The 24,690-nt window shown below is 37.8% G+C and overlaps 2 protein-coding genes across 3 annotated transcripts in view; one reads left to right on the top strand and one right to left on the bottom strand.

The window, feature by feature from the left end:
- The window catches only part of SH3BGRL (SH3 domain binding glutamate rich protein like), a 223,412-nt gene that overhangs the window by 107,999 nt on the left and 90,723 nt on the right, over positions 1-24,690 (top strand). The window lies entirely within an intron of this gene.
- Positions 1-24,690, bottom strand: part of BRWD3 (bromodomain and WD repeat domain containing 3) — a 55,177-nt gene that overhangs the window by 7,461 nt on the left and 23,026 nt on the right. Inside the window, exons 12-39 of one of the 2 annotated variants that reach the window (XM_067005382.1) lie at positions 23,997-24,037; positions 21,745-21,849; positions 20,311-20,464; positions 19,670-19,804; positions 18,731-18,859; positions 18,091-18,316; positions 17,246-17,416; positions 15,242-15,425; positions 14,679-14,772; positions 13,876-14,025; positions 13,107-13,183; positions 11,923-12,100; positions 11,452-11,568; positions 11,131-11,238; positions 10,169-10,293; positions 9,858-9,940; positions 9,216-9,327; positions 8,775-8,836; positions 8,529-8,684; positions 7,727-7,847; positions 6,822-6,947; positions 6,650-6,731; positions 4,730-4,786; positions 4,050-4,190; positions 3,613-3,765; positions 1,543-1,706; positions 848-945; positions 187-345 (exon numbers count right to left, since the gene is read on the bottom strand). In XM_067005382.1, the coding sequence (XP_066861483.1) occupies positions 187-345; positions 848-945; positions 1,543-1,706; positions 3,613-3,765; positions 4,050-4,190; positions 4,730-4,786; positions 6,650-6,731; positions 6,822-6,947; positions 7,727-7,847; positions 8,529-8,684; positions 8,775-8,836; positions 9,216-9,327; positions 9,858-9,940; positions 10,169-10,293; positions 11,131-11,238; positions 11,452-11,568; positions 11,923-12,100; positions 13,107-13,183; positions 13,876-14,025; positions 14,679-14,772; positions 15,242-15,425; positions 17,246-17,416; positions 18,091-18,316; positions 18,731-18,859; positions 19,670-19,804; positions 20,311-20,464; positions 21,745-21,849; positions 23,997-24,037 (3,508 nt within the window). The remainder of the gene's footprint in view (positions 1-186; positions 346-847; positions 946-1,542; positions 1,707-3,612; positions 3,766-4,049; positions 4,191-4,729; positions 4,787-6,649; positions 6,732-6,821; positions 6,948-7,726; positions 7,848-8,528; positions 8,685-8,774; positions 8,837-9,215; positions 9,328-9,857; positions 9,941-10,168; positions 10,294-11,130; positions 11,239-11,451; positions 11,569-11,922; positions 12,101-13,106; positions 13,184-13,875; positions 14,026-14,678; positions 14,773-15,241; positions 15,426-17,245; positions 17,417-18,090; positions 18,317-18,730; positions 18,860-19,669; positions 19,805-20,310; positions 20,465-21,744; positions 21,850-23,996; positions 24,038-24,690) is intronic. The other variant, XM_067005383.1, reaches the window with a different exon arrangement.

Below are 24,690 nucleotides of genomic sequence, written 5' to 3'. Positions count from 1 at the left end.
TAACAAACATGCGTTGTCAAAAGGCCAGGGAATTTCTGTGGAATCTGTGGCAAACAGTTTCAGTGTGGCTTGGGGCTATAGTATAACGTTAGACCCTGGCAAGAAAAACATAAGAATCAGCCAGAAGCAGCACCTTCCATTTCTAGTGAAACCAGTCATCCAAAGAACAGAATACTTATTTCCCACCTTGTTTCACTGGTGTCAATTTACTTCTGATTGGTCTACTTTTCCCTGGATCGATGGTATTTCCACTTCGGTTCTGTGCATTTGAGCCCGAGGAGGATGGCTGACCTTCCAACTCTTCACCGGTGGCTGAACCCAAAGGCTCCTCTGTTGTATCTGAAACTTAAGATGGGACACCACTAACTCGACAGAGTATCTTTTGTTCTCTATTTGTACTTTGAAATGAAAGGCATTTTGGGGAGGTTTGGTATCACCTGAGTCAGTGGCCTGAAAGTCAGGAGGTTAGTTTCACCAAGTTGCCTCTCCAGTCATGAAGAGACAGACTCATCCAGGGTGTAATCCAAAGTAAACTTAACGTATTTGTAGTTGCTGTATGAGGGAAGCCCGTGTGCAGGAATTCCAGACTCTTGCCATTAGGTTAATTCTTAGCAAGTTTCCCTATTTTCTGCACCCTACCAATAACTTATCAACAGATGGAGGGCCGTGTTCTGCTAACAGGAGCTACAGACCACATATTTACATGATCTGGCTTGTTCAATGAGTAGGTTTTGCATGTGTCTTATAAGATTTAAACTGAACATTAAATATGCACCAGCTTTTTTGTCACTCTGCACAGAGAAGTTGCTACAAAAGAAAGGATGCATATTAGAAAATTCCTCCTCACCGTGAGATGAAACTGAAGAGCTAGTCCTAGTCAAAGGCAGTGAGGTATTCTGGTTGGTTTTAGGTTGAATCTTCATTTGCTTCTGTTTCCCTTTTGGACTGACGACACAAAACATCCCAGAAAGATAAAACTGTTAGTACCGAAGGACCCAAACACAAAAACATTTTCCCCTGCAGTGCCTTGGTGGTTTTTTTTTTTGCAGCAGACTTGTAACACAAATGATTTCTGTTTCCTCAGTGCCTGTACTGAAGTAGTAACACTAAAAACAGTGACAATATCATTTTGTTTGATAAAGGCATTTGAGTTTTCAAGAACAAGGCATGTGAGGTCTTTTAACCTCACCTTTTAAAGCTGAACTACTCAGTTTACACAGATAACGTATCATACAGAATTCAGAAAAGTGTTACACAGCACTTTTTCAACCATTACTAAACAAAGGCAAAAGAAACTTGCTTTTTCATTTTATCCGGAGGGAATACTTCTAATTATACAGCCTTTCACTTACCAGAATTAAGCCCAAACTACAAAGTGAGTTTTGATGGGATTTGAGCTCATACATTTACCACCCAAAAGAGCAACAGTGTCAGGAAATGAGCAATACCATTAACTGACTGCTTATTCGCAAAGGTCTGCCTACCACTGTCTTGACATATCTCAAATGACACCGATGGCACATTTTACTATCATTATGTTACCTAGATGCTCTGCTAGTTGATGGTGAACTGCTACTGCTTCTTAGCCGTTTTCGGTACCGTGGCCTTTTCCTCTTCTGACATTGCATTGCTGACTTGTACTCAGAGATGATATTTTTCATATGATTTTCAAATAAGGCAGATAGTCGAAGTGTCATGCTGTATATCTGGAACGAGAAAGCATGGCCACAATTATTAAAGCTTGGCTATCTGGAAGATCAGCAGAAAACCATCACAAAACTGCAGAGACTTAATCTTTGTAGTGCAGAAGAAAAATTCATGGTGACATTCAACTCTTTACAGATAACTTCCTTTCAAAATGCATGTTCATTCTTATGACAGAAAGTGTGTTAATTATTTACAGTACAAAATATTTACAAGGTTAAAGGAAAATTGATATTTTGATTACTGAAATATCCCTCCTTTTTTAATCTCCACAAAGCACGGAGGCACTTCACAAGTTAAGTTGAAGTACCAAGGGAAAGAACAATTGAACTTCACTGTCAACTCATCTTTGTTTTTTGCTATAATTCCCTAGTGATGAGTCCTTACACTCATCCCTATAGAGCTGCACGGAGACAACAGCTGAAATGTCCCGCTTTCTAGAAGCCAGATGTCCTTAAGCCATTTCCTCGCCCTCTTTCTGGGCCTCACCTCCGACTACCCTCATTCACAAATGCACTTATGGCTCTCTCTGTATTTTGGACTATTCTGTTCAAGATTTTACTTCAAATGTTTTATGCTTATGACAAACTAATAGTTTAAACTCAGCATATATAAAACAGAGTTTTTAATTTCTTCCTCACATCCATACCCTTCTGCTGCATCCAGTCTTAGGAAGTTGTGTAAACACCATCAAGATCAAGAAGACATTATCACCACCTTAGACCTCTTCCCATTTCTTGCAGTCCTTCTGAATACAAAACCTCTTTGATAACGGTTTTCTTTCCATGCATACATCTTAATTCCTGTTCCCTCACCCTTACGTTGCAGCAATGACTCTTTAGCTTTGGTATGTGGTATTCTGCCCTTCTTGCCTCCATTTGGGATGTTGTTGCAAAGGTGGTAAACAAGGCTAGAAAACCTCAGGATGCGGACAGGCATTTGGCAGTAGATGAACCCACTGTGGCAGAAGGCCCAGCTGTGTGCCCCAGCCCTCCCGCAAAGATCATCCCACTGAGGCTCTTCGCAGTATTTAAGCAAATGGATATTGACGGGCCACTCTATTAAAGTAATTTGCGAGTTGACTCATCAGCTGTTCAGTTATAAATACACAGGGAAGTTCCCAGGGAGCGCACAGCAGTAAATAACTCACTACCAAGTATACTCGGATGTCAGGCATACAAAACCCACTCTCAAATCACCTGTCTTCTTGCAATGCTCTACTACCTTTCTCTCTGTTAAAGCAAGCAAAAGTTATTGGTCTTCATCCTCAGAGCTTACCCCAGCCCACCTTTTGTCCTTTATACAACACCAGAACAGTTGAACCCACCTTTGGTAACAGCAGCTTTGTGCTTTCTCTCAGACCCGCTCACACTTATCTGGAGCTCCCCTCTCCCAGAGCATCACCCTACTTCAAGCTTACTGTCATCACCCTGCTTTCACAGGGCACAGTAGCTATTATTCTGCTGGTGAGCAAGGAGTACTGCTCCTCACGAGATGAAAAATGCCGCGCTACCTCCCATTGCCTCCATCTAGCGCCATTTACACTTGCACTGAAAGCTCTCCCCACCACACTCTGCTCTTTCTGCTGATAGACAGTGGCTAGAATAAAACATTTTGTATCACCATGTTAGGTGCCACATATAATAACACATAGGATTTAACGTGTCTGTGAAATTTAAGCTCTAAGTAAAGGCAGCGCAATCTAATCCCAATTGGTATGTATTTTATTCGTAATAGTTCATAAATGCTTCTATTTCTACATAAAAATTACAGGCAATTTTTTAAACAACATTCTTATCTACGCTAGATGGTGTCTTTTGGAGATGTGATTTTGTTACCACTAAAGCATCTGATTTAATACACAGGGCCATGGTCTTTATAAAGAAGAAATTAAAATGTACGACTTACTCGAGACTTTTTATTGGGAGTGTAAGCTTTAGAGTTGCAGAATATTAAGCGAATATCTTTGTAAAATTCCAACGGACTAGTGTAGTTTCCTGCTTCCAAGGTTTCTTTCACAGTGCTGAAATCCATAGGAGTGTCAACAATATCTCGATAATCCTGTAAGAGCATGCAAAAAAAATAATAAAGACTGATGATAAGAACACCTGAGGCTGATCATGAAAACGTCTATGATATCATCCACAACAGCAGCTCTTAACTAATTATTTCCATCTAGGACAGAGATTCGAGAGTTACTGTAGATAATTCTCTGAAAACATCATTGCACTGAACATGGTCCATTCCAGTTCAGAAATGGGAAGGTTAGAAATATGTCCAGCACAGAACTTTGTCAAAGGATGAACATTAGATTTTAAAATTGTGAGTACAGAAGTTGTACTCACAGGATAGGAGAAGAGATCAACCGGCTGTCTAAATGGCTCAGAGTCCTCTCTTTCATAAATCAAGTTTAACAACTGTTTGCATTGCTCTTTCCAAGCATCAGGACTTGCTTTCGTGGGCTGTCTTTTTATTCGTCGTCTTACCTGCAAGGAAACAGATGTATTTCATCATCTTTCAGAATATTCAGATTTTTCACTTTAAGTTCATATTAATTTACTAGTGTAAATTTACTAGTGTTCTGATTTGAAGCAGATTTCCACAACTAAAAACAGAACTGCAATAAGGTTAAAACAGCTGAAGGCACAATGATATGCAGCATGCAAACTGCAGAAATATGCCTTTTCTGGTAATATATAATTACTCAAACCCACATGAAGTATGCAATATTTCAGATCCAGGCTAGCTATTTTTGTCAGTTTTCCCCCCAAATTTGACAGCAAATCAGATTTGTTCTTGATATCTTTCAAATCAATAAAACAAAAAGATTCTTCAGCAATTAAATTCACCTGCACAGCAGCATCCTTAGTCTGCCAACACTTACACATATACACAACTGAATTCACATGGTTAACACTGCAGACTATAGGCTATGACAAATTTAACATGTTCCAGACCCAAATGAGTGTTTCAGTACCCAGTCTCTCTGTCTCATAAGCTAAACCAACCAGAAATATTTACTCACTCGTCTTTTCCCAGAGGAAGTTCCTGGAGCATCTGAATCTACATCTACTTCTGCCACCTAAAGGAAAAGGTAATGATTACACACACGCATGCATGCCTGTATACACACACAGCAATGGAAACAGTCTTAAAAACAACAACAGCAAGCACAATTATAAACTACTCAAGTTAAAAGAATATTTCGAGCAAAACAGAAACTAGTTTCAAACTCAAATTTACATAACTTCAGGGAAAAAAAAAGATAGATAAGCTGCTCCATCTCTTTTCTAAGTTTGCTTCCACAGAAATTACATACAAGCATCTGAGAAATATTAATGGCTTATTTTCAGTCCTTGAGAATCAGTTAATTCCCAGCCACGCACAGCTGTATACCTCTTCCTAAATGTTCATGCCATGAGCAACTGTACTGAGTTTATTCAGACTTCAGGTAGTCTCTGACTTACATTAAGCGTATATAATATTCTTTTCAGAATCTGGATCCAGAAATGAAACAACTCCTTTGTACACAACTTTCTACCACTAATTAAAAATTAATTATTCTGAGGGGAGAATCAGTTGCTTAAGAGCTCCTACAGAGGAATCTCACAGTAGTTTCTTCTTTTAAAACACATTTCCTTACATTTGGCCACACAAAGGATAAGTTTTATAACAGAACAAAGAAGAAGGAAGCATAAGTAGAAAATAAAAAAAAGAAAACAACTTACTTCACAGTACACAGTACATCAGAAAGAACAGGAAAGAAGATAAATGCACTGGATCCCAACATGACGATGCCATTCCTATGCTGCCAAAATCCAGACACCAAGCCATACAGGCCTATTTCAGAGCCAGCAGTTACTCTGCCACTTAAACCATCGCAAACCATCTGAAGTACATTTAAGACTTCTGTAAAATGCAAAAGCTACCATAACGATGCATCTCAGAAAGAGCTAAAGATACCAGAGGCACTGATATTATGCCTTTGCATATAAGGGTATTTAATAACTACGCGTTCCAAGCAACTGCCCAGTGAAGCTCCCTACCAGTCCAGAAAAAAAAAATTTCAATGGTTTCAGCCAGTCTGGCTAAGGCTAAAGTTTCCTCTTGATCCTAAATCTGGTGGTCAGTGTGCAGCACAGTATCCAGGAACATCTAAGGACTGCTCACTGACACCAAGCATTATACTCAAGATTTTAAGTTTCAGTACAAATCCAAGGTAATAGCACTGGTCACAAGCATGTCGGTATTCGACCAGCATCAGACTTAACTTTAATATTTCAAAACTGCAATAATGGAAAATGTCAGAAGACTGGAGGAGCAAAGAAACCTCATAACTACATCTTACACTAGTTCATGTATTAGAAAGCAACATTGAAAAAAAAAAAACAATAAAAAACACCTAAGCAATTTGGGTTATAAGAGATCACTGCTTTGCAACAGAAACTACATCACACTTCAACGTCTTTACAAACTATATTTAAGGGGATTAAGAGTAAGGAGAGAGAAGAAGTTAAGGGGAAGTGATATCTAACCTGTTTTCTACCTGTTATTTCACTCCTCTGTACAACCAATGGAAAATGATAGAGAATTACATAAGAAAACCAGGTCTGCTTCTTCCCTGACAACAGGAGAACTCGTCCTTCTAGTTCATCAGACTGAATAATAGCTCCAGCTCATACTCCCCCCGCTTACTAATACTTCCTCACACAACAAAATATCACGTACTGAGAGAAGATTAAAGACAGGAAGCTCCAAGAATCATTCCTACCTACTGAAGGGAGCTTTTTGCCCTAGGTGAGCGATCAAATGGCCTAAACAGGCTTATCTCAAAAATATAAAGCAACTACCCATAAAATAAAAACTCAGCAAAAAACTTCTCAAACTTCTTCTGGGTACTGAATTTAAAAAGGCAAGTTCTCATGGTCACACTCAATGGTCTTACCTCCTCCTCTTCATCAGTACTGCTCAGGTCTTCTGCTTTCACCTTATTATATATTTCTAATATATCCGTACAACTCTGATCCCTGCAGAGCAGTAACAAAAGTCAAAACACATAACCAAATTTCTCAGAGACTCAAGATGTCAGATCTATGAAGTAAGAAAACCGTGCCTACCCAATGAAGCGAAGTAAGACATCTGTTACGATTTTGGCTGCTTTGACTATAGGACTGTCTGGCTCATTGAAAGTCCTGGCATTATGTTCAATGTAGCGTACCTCCCACATCAGTGCAGAGATTCTCCTAAAAAAAAAAAAAAAAAAGGAAGGGATGGAGAAGAAAGTGTACATTATTTGCCTTCTGAGTTTAAAAGTAAAAAAAAGGAATTAGGTAACCCAAGTACGTGGGGAATAGGTTGCCAGGGGCAGAGGTAAGTGGTTTCTGTCCACACACTGCTTACTACCCCAGTGTGCCATAGCTTTGTGGAGGAAAAAAGTCCCTCTTCAAATCAGCAATGAATAGAAAGAAGAGAAAATAAACCTATAGAAGACAACTGCTGGCTCTTCCCACTCAAAGAAAGCCTTACAGATAAAGTGATCCCCAGAGGGAAAAAAGAGCAGGATAGGAAAAGATATTATTTATCCCCAAGTTAACCTGAAAAACTGAAACTTCCAGTTTACAGCACTATTTAGCCCATGTCTAACAGCTACAGTACAACCGAAGTATCTGGTTCAAAGGCAGCAGAGATACAAATCAAACACACTCTGCCTACAGTGCCATCCAGGGACTAAGACTCTGTATGTTAAACAAACAAAAAAAAACAAACAAACAAAAAAAAAAAAAAAAAAAAAACACAACCCTCCAGATCCAGATATACCAGCTTTTGCCTTAATTATGTGCACAAAAGACCTTATTATATTGCAAGACTTGTTTCGTACAAAGCCAAATAGAATCTCACCTTACGCTCTTGGTTAACCAAAGAAATATGTTGCCTAAGTGGCATTACATGTTATTCAGCTAAACATTTTCCTCAAACAGACTACAGTAAATATACATTACAAACACATAAAAACCAAACCAACCTATAAAACCTGTTTTCAAGTCTCCTCCTGATTGTGGTGAGGTCCGTTGGATAAGCAACTACAGTGCAATACATGGGATAGGCACTAAGGTCCACTGGAACAGCAAAGGGATTAGAAATGTCTGAAAGACAAAAGACCAAAATTCAGATGCCTCAGATGATACCAGAACGAAAGTTATAATTATAATAGTTTCCGTGTTTCCTTTCTAAGAATTCAGCAAAAGCAATACAGGTCTACGGCTGGATACATCATTACCCAATGGATAGGATTGTACCTCTTGTACCGTCTGTTAATTAAACAAAAAATGTTTTTTCAAGTGTAAGTATCACATCTGAGACTTCCATGCCAGCAGCCAACCGTATTGCTGAAAAGTAACATGGCTTATGCATGTAAAACAGGAATACTACAACAAGCAACATAAACTAAGAATGCAGAAGTGTCTTATGTATGGGACAGAATTTAGATCATCTGTGCTATTAAACAACTACATTCTGAAACTAGTTACAAGGTATTTGTTGGTAAGAATTTGTCAGTTGATTTTTTGGCAGATTAATTCTGTTTTACTCATGTATATTTATATGCAAGCCACCCAGAATCCCCATCAGCTTGAAAGGAACAGGTGAAGCCCCAGAAACAGGAAAGCACAACTGAAAAGGGCACCACATGAAATTTAAAAGGCTCTTTTCAATTATTTAGTTGTGTAATTTTCAACAACCTCCCAATACTCCACCCTATCTACCCCTCAGTCATGTGCCACCGTGCCGATATTCTTAATACTTCCACCTTTTCTCTCCAAACATACCAAGGGAAAGAAGTTGCTCAATCCCCCGAATTACTCGTTCACATTCTTCATCTCTGGAATGGGCCCCCCATTCTCCTTCCTGGGGTTTGTAGAGAAGAGCTGTCAGCTCATCTGGAGTCACAGGGACTCCAGCACCAACCTCCTCTGGATAAGCAGCTAAATATGAAGAATTCAACAACAGTAAGTACTAGCAGTGATCCAATACTATTTACTTTATGTATTGACATGAATTCAAAACACACTTACTTCCTTCTGGAATTGGCTCCATGTCCCATGGGCTCATCCTCTCTCTTTCGTTGTTGTCCCAGCTTTTAAAAATAAAAATATAATCCATTCAAATACATAAATTCGAAACACTTTTTCATCTGGCTAAATATAATGATACGTATTTTTCCTCTAAGGGTCTTAAAACAAAAAGGTCACATCTATTAGAAAAAAAGACATATCACTAGCTGGATTCAAACTCATTTTTCTCTTCTATCTTCTATGCATTCACTGTACGGCTGTTTAGGCTAAAGGTGTTGTTTTAGGAATAAGGTCATAAATAAATAAATAAAGTCTTATTATATTTTTAAATGGAAAAAAGGACCCTTGTTCTCGAGGTATGCTTTCGAGTTGTGTGTAAACACCTAGGAGACCCTGAATATGTCAACACGCCCGAAACATTGCAGCTATGTAACTACTTACTGAACACTGTAGCACTGGAAGGAACTATCAGGATATTCCGCCTGGAAAGGCTGCTGACTCTCCACAGTTCCAAACCACCAAGCGTCATCTATTATACTGCGAAATCTATCCCCTGTAATGAAAAAGACTGCACTGAGCAAAATTTCTCATTTCGCTTTTTCTGCTGTAGGACTTGTAGCAAACATCAAATAAAGTTTCCAGTGATCACCATGATAACGTGTGGCAGCGCTTTTGCATCATGTTATGAATACAATGTACATCATCTTACAAGTATCATCACAAATCACAAATACACAGTCTGACTGCAAAGTCGGACTGCAGCAGCATTAAAGGAGTATCAGAGAGTAATAAATATAAGATTCTTATGTTGATTACGAAATAATTATAATCTTCTATAATCTTTAGCATGAAGTAAAACAATGCAGTATCATGAAATTCTTTTACATTAAGAAATAAATGTTTGAAAGAGAATTGTATAACTAAATGTCAGTATTTGTTGTAAGAACCTCTTCCCCATTCCAGCAAGTCTAAAATATATGCTGTCCACACAAACTCAAACCACAACCATCAAATTTTAGCCTATTAAATAGTTGTAGAAATGTTGCAAAACATGAAACAGAAAAAAAAAAAAAAAGTAGTTACCTATTTGCCAGTTCCTTTCTTTGGCTTCATTATAAAACTGATGCAGCACAAGGAAGTCAATAACATCTGGCATATCATGGTATCTTCATGAAACAGAAAAAAAAATTGCTTCTATTACCCACAAGCATAGTTCCACAAGTACAATACAAACAGTCTCCAGACATAAAATTTCATGCATTTTCTTTTCAGGTTTGGCATAATGATGAATTAACACCATCACCATGCCTTGAAAGAGAAAAAAGAAAAAGGGGGAAGCTGCTAAACCACAAGAAAATGTCTTGAAGAACATCATCAGAATTTCAGTTACTCACTTTATGGAAAATGATTCTCCTGTCATTTTGCCTGTGATCGGATCTAGGAATGCAAGCTTCAAGCAACAGAGTGTAGGAGGCCCAACTTCGTATTTGATTCCTACAGTCTTTACAAATTCTTGTTCCTATGTATCGACAAGCATGGAACAGTATTATTTTAACATGCGAACAATGGAAACATGCACGTTAAAGTACCAAACCTATAAATAAAAAACATTTGTTTCCACTTTGCAGCCCAGGTAATTTCACCCGTAAAATTTTTCTTTACCCCAAACTAAAAATAAATCCGTCTCCTTAAAAAGGAAAATGATGCTTATTCCCTTGGTACGTTTGCATACACCATACCCACAACCTATTTAACTTTTTAAGAAGATTCTAAGGAACACATCACTTTATGCTTTCAATCACACTAACAGCACCAAAGGTTATGCCTGAGGAAACCCAGAGCCTCTCACCCTTGCATAGCAACATACGGGGAACTAAAAGGAAACTCTTCCTTTTAAAGTGGAAATTCAATAACAGCCTTGTACAATCACATCCTGTCCGCATGAGCAGGTGTTAAGATCTCTATCCTACATGAAATAACATTTCCTTTTCCTTTGAAAGGCATTCTGCGGATGCCTTTGAAGACTACAGCTGGAATCACTCAATATCTAGCACTAGTAACTGGGTATATTTCCAGTAAAGCAATTATTTTCAATAATAGAACCACTGGCATATATGTATATGAATATTAGCACACATTTGCTCTATGCTTGATACGGAATCTGAGTAAAGAAGCACAAAACAGGGAAACACCGTGCATTCAGCGTTATGGGACTCAGTGATTCAAACAGAACAACAGAACTTTGTAAACCTAACATGTGCCCAAACGATCTAGAATACTCTTATTTCGTAAAAAACATGATGTAAGATAATGTCTACAAAGACATTCAGCACTTCGAAGTATCCGTTTAACTCACCCTGAGTTCCATTTTGTTCCATGGTTGTTTTTGCATGTTAATACTGTAAATTTTTGCTTTCCTTACTGCCCGTACATAAGCTTCATGGCCTTGCCTAAAGTATATGATCTTAAAAAAAAAAAAATTATAAAAAATAAGCTTTTTTATTTTAGTGATAGTTCTGTTCCCCCCGCCCCCCCCAAAAAAATCCCAATTCAGCCTATCTTGAGCATGATTCACTGAAAGTACTGTTACATTTAATTGTCCTAATAAATAATAATAATAATTTTAAAAGCTCATCAGCTAAGGTGGGAATTTAAATATTGCTACAGTCATTATTACCTCATCTCCCATTTGTGGGACAAAAGGTGAGCGGCGGGGTATAGTATCCAAGATCCACTGGGGGGCAAGCCATTCTTCACTGGGTTCACCTTCCATCGAAAGCAGCCCGCTTGGTTTCTAAAATATATTACATTATATTTAGAGTACAAGCTGCCGTTACTATGGCAGAGTATATAAATGACTAATTATACACCACAAACTAAAATAACTAGATATAAGGGCAAAGCAAGTGCTGGAATGTAAACCTTCCAAAAACCTCAGCTAAATCACAGGTGGTGAGAAGTGTTCATTATCAATATAGCAGAACATCAAAAAGATCAAAAATAAAGAGATTATGTTTCTTTCCATAGAAATATTCTATGTGTCTTCTTTAACAATTATTAGGAAAAATACGAGAACTTCCAAAAAAGGGGGGGGGGGAGGGGGGAACTTATGAAGTCAAAAAGACCCTCGAAAATTAAAAATGCCAACCTTTTTTCTAGGCTGCTTAAGTTTCCTTCGTTTTTGCTCCACTCCTTTTGTTCCCTTCATATTTTCATCTTCAGAACTACTACAGATTTTCCGAGCTGCCTGCCTGGTTTGTCTCTTTGGAGGTTGGAGATTAATTCCAGCATCTGCTGTCCAGTCTGAATATTCACTTGATGAATCACTGCAAATAATATAAAGTTGTAAGAAAAAACAGCACTTCAGTTTCACACAACGGAATGAAAGGACCAGTCCTTCAACCTGCTTTTCTGGTTATGTGAAACAGATGTCAGGATTAGGGCAAAATTTCATTCTCTTGTGAATTTAAAGAATACCTAAGTGCTATGTAATTTCTTTATTTCAGCAGGTTATTTTATCTTTCGCAAATTCTTGGTAAAACTAGGATTATGGCTGACACCTATTTTTAATATTATATATCTCACCAACTCATAGACAGACTTTATAAGAACTGACTGAACTGCATGGAACGCATGAAAAAATCAGTAAAGCAGGATATTCTTAAAAATACATTTCTAACTTCTTTAATAACCAAATAACACAAACAGTATTTCCATTAGCTCACGTCCCTTGGATCCATAAAAGCACAGCATTAAGAAAAGAGACTGTAGAACTTGTACACAAATACATATTGACAATAGAAAAATTAAGACCTACCAAAACATGAACAAAAGGTATGTATGAATTTCTATCAATATTTCTATTAGATATGACTAAGTGGCATCAATTTTTCAAGCAGTTATTAGCCAAAAAAAAAAAAAAAAAAAAAGACTTTTTCATAAAATGGTCTTTCAAAATTATTCTTCATTTTGGAAAATAAAATGGAAATGCTTCAAGCAGGAGTGGAAAAACAGTCAGTCTTCAAAAAGTATGACTTTTTCATGCTGTATTTAAGTACTGTTACCAAAGCTTCCAAAATTACTTAATCACTCAAATACATAGAAGTATTTGTCTGTTCCTAAGACCCCAAATGTTGTTGGTTACCATTTTAAACTACCTAAGTGTACTAAGCAATTTGTTCAATCTGTCATAGGGTGTAACAAATTTGTATGTTTATGAGGCCAGTCATTAACACTTCTTCCTGAACTTGCTGTCATAGTATCATAATATAAAATGTCTTACTTAAATTATATAATCACCTAATACAACAAATAAACGACTACTAAATCTACCTGGAACTGCTTTCACTTTGCCACGCTGCCACAGGATCATCCACAGATGCATCACTTGTGCCAACCGTCTCATCTTCCTGTATTAAAAACAAAAGGTTTCATTTTGGGTCAAAGCTTAACATCTATCATTTTTATTTGCAAGCAAGTTACATAGTTTGTCTCACTTGAGGAAAGCTTTAAAGTTAAACCAGTCCTTAAATACAAATAAGCTTTATAGCTATTCTGTACATTCAATGCATTTAGAAAATTACAGTGTTCGGTCTCTTTTTAATTTGCATGCTTCGCTAACAAGAACAAGTTATATTTAATTTGGTATGCTTCAAGTTCTTCCCTTGACGATATCATTGCTTAATACCAACACACGATCTCTTTCAACAACCTACAGATGCAAATGAAATCAAAGTACTGAATCTGACCTAGAATATATGTACAATATGAACTCTACTGCATGTGAATGGCCAAAAAAGTAAGTGGTTTAATGCAACTCAATTAAATTTACTTGAAAACATTTCTGATTTCCAAAAATACACATCCTGTTTTAAGCTAGTTTTGAATACTGTATTGGCATTGAGGTAAATGATCCTTCTCTGTCCAAGATCAACATGCTACAGTAACACCACACATCCAAAAGGCTTAGTGATTTGATTGTTTCTTCCTAGGTGGAGAAACTCAAAGCTCTGAAAGCAACAGTGCTCTCAGCACATCTGTTGTCAAACCACAATATTTGTGAGCAGGGACCTTATCTAAAGAATCACTTGATGTGTCAGACCTCTGAGGAGCTGTCAGACTCTTCCCGTGCACGTGCGTTTTGACTTGCTCCTTGCTGACTGTGTTCTATCGTGGAGCGTGTTTGATAGGCGTGCTGGCGTTTGCGTTGGTTTCTTCTCAAAGACCTTCCGCTTCCTGGTTGGTAATCATTCTTTTATCACAGGACAGGAGGGACAAATAGAAAGAGATTACGTAGTCCATAATGAATTATGGATTTAAAAGATGCCTCATTAAAGTAATTGTACATTGTAACCCATCTACAAATGCTAACTAGGAAATCTAGAATTAGAACTGAAAAGACATCTTTTACAGACCTGTGGTTCATTTCAGTGAACAAGCACGTGGTTTTGCTTTTTTTTTTTTTTTGGTTCAATATCAATACTATTTTTTTAAGTAGCAATCCTTATTAATAAGAAGGCTATGAAGAAATACATTTTTTCTTAAAAAAAAAAAAAAATACCTGTACCCTCTGGGTAAGATAAAAGATAGCCACTCCAAGTGTGGCACCTGTAATCTTTCTCCTAATTTCCGCAAATGAAACTGAGCATTCCCCTTGACTCTGCTCTCTCCCTTTCCCAGCATCTTCCTACAACTGAAGCCTCATGGACAGAGATTTACCGTTGTTACTTACAGTATAAAAACAGACAAGTTACGGTTACAGAGCAGAGTAAGAGAGCCAGAGTAACAGTTAGCACTATTGACCTTCTAAAGCATTTAACAGATAGAATTTCGTTATTGTTTTTTTTAGTTGAGTGCTCAGAACTGTTTGACACCCAGATTCTCTCTCCCCGAGAATTAACTCACCCGTTGTAAGGTGTGGGATGGCTTTCTCTTCTTTTCAACGCTGTATAAACCAATTTCAATTTCACCTTTGGCAGCTCTACATTCTTCCTGCACCCTAATTATACATAGGAAACATCCATTTTATACATTAAATCATCATATAACTTGACAGTCTCACTAATACACACATTAAAATACTTCTAGTTCCCTTTCCATAAGAAATCTCTCCACAGGTCCTGCTAAGAGCATACGTCAACCCAAAGAAATTGAAATGTATTAAAAATTTGTGTTTTGTTTGTTTGTTTTAATAAAACTTTGGGAAGATGGAAGAATTAAAAGTCTCACATCAAAAATGAAAAATGTGTTTTCTGAACCACTGAAGAAAGATGTAATTGAGAGGAGAAGGAATTATTATTCTTAACCCTTCAGCAGCAGCTACCACTCTAATCCTACTACCTGCATTTCCAAACAAACAGCAAAAAAGCAAACTTATTTCTGGAAAATCATTTTTTAAAACCACCAAAAAAACCATAGAAGAATACTAAACGTTATGCAATTTAATTTTCTTTTCCTATCTCACTTACTTGCTGATGCCTGGAGGAAGCTCATTCACCACCACTCTTCTGCTCCACGCCATGAGATCTCTCTCTGTTGCCATCTGACTTCGGGGAGCGTTGTGATGCATTTGCCGGACCCCTTCAATCTGACCACTTCTCCGGAGACCAACGTTTGGTGGAGATGCAATCTCCAAACTTGGACTTCGAAGAGCTGAGGAAGAAAAAGATTCTTCTTCACTTCTATGACCCATCAATACAAATGGAATTTAAAGCTTAAGGATTACAAAGGGCTTCCTTTTGGCAACAAATAACACTTATTCTCTGTCAAGTAGCTTTGTCTTTTACTTCAATTCAAGGGTTTTACACATTGGCCTTGGACTACTGGAGACGCATAGACTACTATAATATCATTGTGGCTTGCAGTATCTTAGAGATGTCTGTTGCAAGCAGAGAATATAAGCTATGAGAAAAATTCAAAAGGCACTTAAGTGACTCAAATCAATGTCCTGTCAACTGTTTAGAGGCTCTGAATCTAAAATTCTATGGTAGAGGAAAAGAGAAGATTGTCACCTAAAATAACAGACTGCTTCAAGGTTTAACATTTCTCTTGTACCTCCACTTGTTCTGTATTTGTAATGTTTATCTACTGTACCACAGGCACTGCTCCTTCTCTGCCCTTTTCACCGGGTGGCACAACAACGCAGTGCTACATACTCAGAAGAAAACAGACTAAAATTTCAGGTAGACAAAAAAAAGCGAAAAAGTTGGTAATATCAGAATCACTGCTACTGTTGCTTTAATTCATCTTGTCATTTGGGAATGCATCAAAACGATTTCTACATGCTTAAATATGGCTAACAACATGGAAAAAAAAATGAATTCACAGTTGCACAAACTTATATAAAAGTATTCAGCTATTAAAATACCAGACAGTTCATACATTAATTAACTCAGACAAATGGGGCAGTTCATGTGGCAAAGTCACTGATCAGTGCAAGTTCTGGAATGTAACTACATTAATTTCTAAACCACTATATCTGGAAGTTCCCTCTCACGCAAATACAGGGGCGTTTCTATTTATTTTACAATACAGTTGAGGAATTGCACAGCACATCAGCCTATCACAAGAAGCAGAAAAGACTTCTTGTGAACTGAAACTAGCTGCCAGGCCACTTTCTTGACAACACCAATTTAAATCAAAGTGTACTTTCAGCATTTTTCACTAATATTTTTTCTTATTCCTTCTCAAATTTAAACTCTAAGTCTACCAATCCTAACGAGTTTTGCCAGGAAAATCTGATTCAAAGGTGTAATCGGTCATTTAACTTAGAACTAATTTATTAGCAGATGTACATTTTTTTTAAAAGCTTGGGATGACTTGCAGCACAAGTCCACAGCATCTGCTCTGTTACAATAACTGCACTCAGTCAGCTGCTTCACAGTCAGCTGTTCATATCTGATTGAGATGGTTTTAAATTTTTAATCGCTTTGCATATTAAAAATAAAGTCACAGTAGCAGAACACTTACCAACAGAATAATCTCAAGCTTTCTAAGGAAACACTAAGAGCAGACATGTTTATTTTATAAACGCTGATCTGATGCTCAGCTTTAGCATTTGGGCTGCACAAGGAAGCCATTAGTCTGTCACAACATTGTATTCCATTGACATTCTCTAATTATATACTGTTAACTTGACATTATTCAGTTAGAAAGTATCATCTCCGTAGCGATCAAGTAACATCAAGACAATACAGAGAACTTCAAATGTATTTTTAGAAAAAGTTCACAATAGAATTCATTATACTCACAGCCCAGTTAGTAAGGTGATCAGCTGCACCTTAAACTTTTAATTCCTCGGACATCATTAGCAACATCCAAGCGCTCCACACAAGTTAAAAATACGCATAAGAACAAGAGAGATAGCATCCTCAAAGACATACTCCCAGAATACACACCAACTTGAACACGTTTCCATTAGTACCTTGCTGTGCTTTACTAAAAGAAATAATGTATAAAGAGGGGATGCTTACCTCCATTAACAGAGTGGGATCTATTGAGTGGAGGGTTTGGAAGAGTTTCTCCTTCATTAATTAGTCTTAGATCTTGTTCCCTTTGCAGCTCTCTGATCATGCCATCAAGGATACTCTCATCTTGGTCATTAGTTTGCTGCCCAATGACTTGTTCAACTACTTCACCATCGCCTTGACAAGAACAAAGCCACGATTGCTTACCATATGATCAATTTCTGATACTATAGAAACAATCAAATTTCAAGTTGTGCACAGTTATCTGTCTGCCCTGCAAAACATCTGATCACAAGCTATCCTTTTGCTCTCATGTAATAAATAGAGGTAAAGTTTACAAGAGACATTAAAATAAAAATCTAAAATTACAGACTAAATGTTAACTATAAACGCAAGCACTGAGAAACAGCAGAAAGAATTTATGCTTCAGTAGGTAACAATGGAAGATCTCTACTGGATATCAGCATTATGGAAAAGTTTCTACCTACAAGAAAAAAAATGTTTAAAAAATAAAAGTAGTTTTTCAAGATCTTTTTCAACTTCCTGCTTCCCTTCCTTACCCACATATATAGTAACCCCAAGATTAATGGGACAATTAAGCATGCTGCCATACAAATATGTAGAAGTGTAAGGATTTTAGAACACTGCAGCCTCTTTGTCTTGCCTCAAGTTAATTGCATACACTTCCTTTATGCCGTAAAGCCACCCCATTTCTCCTACCTCTGGACTTATTTTAAACCACCAGTTTCAGAAGACAACTGAAATAAATAAGTTCTTATAGTACCATCCTAGTGAAGTAGTACTCAATACTGTGCAATACATGTATTATGCATAAACTTCAGACAGCATACCATTAGCTACATATCCCAGCTGAGGAATAAGCTGTTCATCCTTGCAATTTTCTCTCCCCGGTACCAGCCGCTGGAATCTCGTGGGATGAGGATTTCCATCAACATCCACCAGAAATGGGGGAGGCATAAGATGTGGAGCCTGTTGAGTCTGTTCATCCAACACATAGTTATTTGCATCACGGATCAGTGGTCGGTAGTCTGTATGGAAGAACATCTGATCTGGAATCTGCAAGAAAAGCAATTTAGTAAATAAATAAATGGCCATTTGCAGCTGTCTTGCAATTTTGGAATGGCTCCCATACCCACACCCACATACCACAACTCCTACACTTAAGATCAGCAGAAGAAATGTTATGACAGAGAACAGACTCCTACTGCAAACGCCTTCTATTATCAAGGCCTGATGCAAAAATTCAGTAGTAAAATATGCCAATGGAGGTGAATACATTGAAGTTAATGCCTTGCTCCCTTGTCTAGAGACTCTCCTGTCTAAATTTTTTTGATTTAGATAAACAGCAACTGCTCCATGATTTAATTACTATTTAGTCTGGTGCAGGGGGAAGGAATAAACTGTAACACAACTGCTCCTACGACAAAATCAGGTCAAGACACAGATGAGTTTAAAATTCATTCAACCCACCTTTTCATAATATTTACTGCATCCAAAACCAAATAGTAGCAGATGTCCATGAGAGTCTGTGCAGGCAAAATGCTGTCCATCTGGTGAGAACTTGCAATCAAAAACAGCTCCATGGCCTTGGCCCTCAATCTGTGTACAAGCATAGAGCATCCCTTTCACAATCATGTATTCTCTATACAAGGAGTATTAAGAACATTTCATCTGTGTTCCATAAAATATTAGATCCCAATTCTGTGAGAATTCTCATTTCACTCAAGACTCGCTTATATTTTTCCATTTCATTATTAGAGCCCACTGACCAATGGAGTCATTTTTTTTCTTTCTTCAGTTGCACTGAAATTTCAGGGCAACTTTCAATGCATGCTCTGAAACAACTACCTAGAAGTCTAAATTTTATTTAATAGAAGATACAGCATGAAGCCTGCATGAAAGAACTCAGACACATATTAGCTCCTCACCAGCAGATTTCGCAGCCACAAGTGCCAGGAAGCTAGCTCAGGTCCTGAAGCAGCACAGCTGCATTTGCTCAGCACTGGAATCAAACCAACAGACCTGATGCTGGGCGTATTAAGACAGATGCAGCACAAAGGCAACCATACCATTTCCCAGACCACAGCGTTGTGTTACAACACACAGGCTTACTGGTTTTCATTGCTCTATCCTGGGAATCACTATCACTATGGTATAACCATACACATGAATAATATTCTGATGTAATAGATCCCACAAAAGACCTGCTGCTACATTTAAATATGCGAAAATATACTTTGGTATTGCTTACTGAAGAGTACAGTGTTTTCTTGCTAATATGTAGGAGTTTTTCCCCTAATCCTGCTGTAACACTGGTCACAGGCAGTGTATAATGAAATCTGCTTTTGCCTCAAGTCCAGTTTTAGACAAATGTGAAAATAAAAAACACACTTCCCTGACCATTCTTACCATGTTAAAGTAATTGCGAATTTTCGTTCCTTTGTCTATATCCCAAACAAAAATATTTCCATCGTGGCCTGCAGAAAGTACGATCCTTTGGTCGAACGGATGAGCCTCCAGAACAAAAACTTCATCATCATGACCCTGCAATGAAAGCAGGGTAAAAAAGAAAGTCACGTTTCTCCAGGTAACCTCTCCAAACACGCTAGTATTAAGCGTGAGGATATCTAACCCAGCTCAGTTTAGTAGATCTTAGACTAGAACTGTGTCTGTACTAAGCTGACACTTCTGTCAGAGGCTTGGCATTATTATCCTGCCCGCTTGGTAAGTACCTCAGACACAGTGGAGATGGAGGAGAGGGGAGAGGAAGTAGAGAGCAGCAGCCACAACAGCTGCAGCCCTCCAATCTGGGCAGAAGCAGTGGCCTCCAAAAGGCTCCCTTGTCAGCCAGCAATCAGCAGGGTCTAGCAGCGTTTTGGTCATCAGCTCCTTTCCCCGTGATACATACTCCTCCCAAAAAACGCAAGACAGATGGCAAACTTCAGGATAAAACTTTGCTTAGCAGGAGGAATGAGGACGCAGTTTAGCCTCAAATCATGTTCAGAGCTCATGTATAACAATTTGGGATTATTCACTTGAACTTTACTCACAGATAAGCTATGAAGAAGCTGCCCTGTGGATGAGTTCCACACTTTGAGAAGGAAATTGTTGACTGCAGTGATGACAGTGGCATCATATCTATCCCAAGCCACCATAGTAACCTTCAGCTTAGTCACCTTGTCCTCCCCAGATGCTACATTGTTTCTAAGGAAATTCATAATTTAAAGAAGAAATAAATCAGTAACTACATACAGAAACATTTAACAGCACTGACTCAGAATGAAGTTAGGGAGAGCATGGCTGCCACCGCTGTGACTACTGGCTAATGCAGGAGAATGAAGGATAGCTTCTGCAGGGGTAAAATCCAGAAAGACAAAACACTCAGTACCACTAAGATTTACAGTTTTCTTTCCTTAAAAAGCACACGTTTTAATCGATCATCCTCACCTACCACAACTCTTTTGTTCATGCTATTCAGTTCAATTTAGTCTTTTCCTACAGGACATTTTTCTTACCAGTCATCAATAGGAGTAAACTCTGTAGCAAAAACTTGCTAAAGAAATCCAAATCATACTTCACCAGTTGGATTATTATAAACATAACCACATGAAATACAAATAATTCTGCAAAGAGGAATTTTGCCTAATGGATTTATCCATCTCTGCTTTCTATTATTGTGTGTACTCAATTACAAGTCCACTTACAGACAACACCTGAGGACCTCAAGAAGAAAAACTCAAAATGCTAATTGAACCTGAGAACCAAATCAACACATCTCATCTCTTACCTAAAAGCTTAGGGAAAAAATACAGTGTTAAGGATCATTCCGGATGTATACTTATGTATTACAAGAAATTCTGCCTTGGAATGAAAAAAGAAATCAAAAAATGTGTTTATAAAGGAAGGTTGTTACAAAAAAGAATCTGTGTCAGATCTCTTAGAAACCTTCTGCATCCTGCCATTTGTCCTCAGGTGAGTAAAATAAGCCTTAATGGCCAATTTATTTATTTTACTGCATTTGTTTACTGGAATGGAAACTGCTGAACATGTCCCTGTTTGCCTGCATATCAAATATTGTGCTCCTTTTTCTCTGTTTTACCTTTAGCATTCATTACAATTTTAACTATTCCATAGCAAAGCAAATAAAACAGCACAGCATTTGGCATAAAATAAACACTAGTGACCTGAGGAAATTGATTATGGCAGTCACTACTAGAACTTCTCCGAGAAATGGCAGAAACCAACAAATAAAACACTAAGTGTTCCCCAACCACTAGAGTCAGGAATTTCAAGTGTATTAATATTATCGTTTTGAAGCTAATCAACTGTGTAACTTAACAGATAGGGCCATGGCATTTTCAATATACAAAGAACGTGTACTGAAATTAGCTCAAAATGTAGGTAAATAGTTTTAAATACGATGGAAGATTTCGTTTTGTGTGTAAGCAATGTTATGAAGTGTGCATTGTTTGAGTTTGTTTTACCCTGTCATTTTAGTAGCCATATCCAGGACTATACTCTTCCATTCTTGCTGATGGTAATGCCATATTCTTGCTGTTCCATCTCTGCTTCCACTGACAAATCTTAAGCTACGGAGGGGGAACAAAACAACCAAACAAAAACAAATCATGAAATTCTGAATAAGCATAAGCCACTGCTGCTTTTGTTCTAATACCCAAATGCCTGTCTTAGGATCTTATGATCTCTCTATTCAGTAGCTTCCCTATGGAGTTGTCCATCTTCAGCAGCAGTGTGCTGAGGGCATGCTAAATCCTGTGCCAAGAATATTTAGGAGTTTGGCAGAGGACTGTCATTCACTCTGCACACACACACACATATACATGTACTTGGAAACGCATACTAATATATATATTCTTACTCAATATATTCCCCCACACTGGTGTGTTTAACTAGTCATAAAAGCTCCATGAACTACTGCCACAGAAAAAAAGGCAGCTACGAAATTTGGCAAGCCCAGAGCACACCCATTCAAGTCAGCACAGAAGCTAGAATGTCTTTAATATTTTTTTCAACACTTATTCTTTACATTGTTTGTGCATCTCTGATCTAGGGAATATAATTAAAAGACAGTGAGGTTACAATTTTCATATCAGATTTTGTACAGTACAAAACAGTTTATATCCCACAACATTAATTACATTTGGTTACAGCTAGCAGATGGCCTTGGAATGACTTCAATGTCGTAATTCATACAAGCTGCACATTCCCTTTTTAATGACATCAGCAAATCCCTTGAGCAGTTCATAGTGGCAGCAAAGAAGAAGAAATTACATGCCAGGAGTCTAGCACAAATTATAATACATTAACTTATGGAAGTTTTCACTAAGGGTGAAGACAGAGAAGGGAAACATCCAAGCTGAATAAAAGTAGGTAGCCCTGTCTGTTGAATACTAGTATTACACAAGTATTTTCATTTTTAAAGTCCTTCTTGTTAAAAAAAAATAAAAATAAAAATCAAGCATCTGGCAGATGCATTTAACTACATCATAATGCTTTGGCCATCGTGTCTAGAAGTCATTTTTGTTAAGAATTTAAAAAAAAGCTTCTCAAGTAATATGCTTTCACTGGATAGCCAGCACCTTTACGAATACATTCCATTTACGTGTGGAATCACATGTAAAAACAATGCAAGCCTATACAATTTTATCTTAATAAATGGTTGTTTCATCTTTTCAGTTTTACTGAATTTTTCATCATGATGAAAAAGTTCTAAAATGCCTGCAACAAGTTTTCCTCGTTTACTCTATTTCTATTCCTTTATATTAAGATAAAAAGGAGGTTATAACTTTTTCATTAAAAGAATCATGATAGCATAAAAGACTAATTTTCAGTGACTACATGACTGAATACCCTCATTGAGACTAGCGTTCTCAACGTTATCTGGAAGGAACTGTTAGTACAATTACGCCAGTACGTTCCCATATAATTTTCCATGACAAAGATCTCTGAGCACAGGTGCAGTTGCACTGGCAAAGGTACAGTTTTGCTTGGATGGCTCCTGCCCGCACACATCCCTTACGCCTTCTGCCAAGCAAAATAAGAAAAATGAGCAAATTCTGGCATAAAAACATTTACATTAGGATGTTGATCGCTAATCAAAGCTTGTCAAACTGCACTCCAACACAGCTGTGCTGCAGAAACTTGACACACACACATGCCTACAGGCACCTTTCACCATCAGCATCCTGAGTGGAATTCCTACATAACGGCATCCTGACTTCGCATAGTTTTAAAAAACAAAAGCTCTGGAGGCAGGAATGGTTCATTCCATAAATTTTAAGACTGCAGAATTACTGTATTCACCTAAACTAATTAATCTGTGTATATGCAACAGTTCTAGCTTTTGCTCACAACTCTATTTATTTTATATTTATACTCCAGAAGTAACCCATTCTCTACTTAACGTGGCTAGCTGTGAAGTACGACACTCTTACAGAGAAAAGATGCAAAATATGGTTTCCAATTTGCTCAGTTTAAAAAAAAAAAAAAAGCAAAGCAAAAGCACAGTCAGAGAGGGCTTTTGTTGCTACAGCAGAAGTCAGCAAGACTAAGTTTGTGGATGCGGCACACATCTTCCAATACGTTTTAAATAATTCATCTAAGATTAATCAAAGCCCATTTGCAGTCTTCCTGTTGCACCAAGTTTTCTCTGAAAAGTGATTTTGAACATTGAACACCGTACTTCTCACGGGAAAATGCCAGGACAGCCACTCACCTGTCACCATTGTTACAGAACTGGACTGCAACTACTTTGTCCTAAACAAGGGGGAAAAAATAGCAGTAAGTGCTTTGTAAGATGAAACACTCGTCCAAAAAAAACTTAATAATGAGCTTCTAGTTAGCAAATTGCATCTTCTATACATCTCCTATAACATATTGTCTTACAAATTCAAGAGCAGAAAAGTCACATTTCAAGTTAAAATTTCCTCAGCAGGCATATCGTGTGAGACATTTGAAACAGACGGCTTCAGAGAGGCAATGAATTCACGTCACTCCAGAAGCAGCTCAGAGATGCAAATGATTTCTGACTCAGCCTCCCCGACACATGTTCAGGAGGCAGAAGCTGCAGCAGCTCTGCTCTTGCCCGGGCGGTCCTCCTGCACAGCGCCACAGGAGCACACGAAACCTGGGGTAAGCTCTGCCTGGGAACCCCGCACCTTTCACACTCCCCTGTTAACAGGAATAAGAATACTTCCAGAGCTCCCAAAGCCTTGTAGGTACGGCACTCGACATGATGGAGTAAGAACAACTTAACCAAATAAACGATCACAGGAGGCTTGCAATTTTTAGACATAACATTAAAGCACTTTGAAATACGTTGTCCAAAAAAAATTAAAATAAAAAGCAAATTTTGGCTTTATTTGCACTTTTTAATTGTTGAGAATCAAATACTGAGCTTTAGACGTGGA

The sequence above is a fragment of the Anser cygnoides genome, chromosome 13, assembly GCF_040182565.1.
Source record: "Anser cygnoides isolate HZ-2024a breed goose chromosome 13, Taihu_goose_T2T_genome, whole genome shotgun sequence".
In the NCBI taxonomy this organism is placed as follows: Eukaryota; Metazoa; Chordata; class Aves; order Anseriformes; family Anatidae; genus Anser; species Anser cygnoides.
This window is presented reverse-complemented; position numbering and strand designations above follow the sequence as displayed.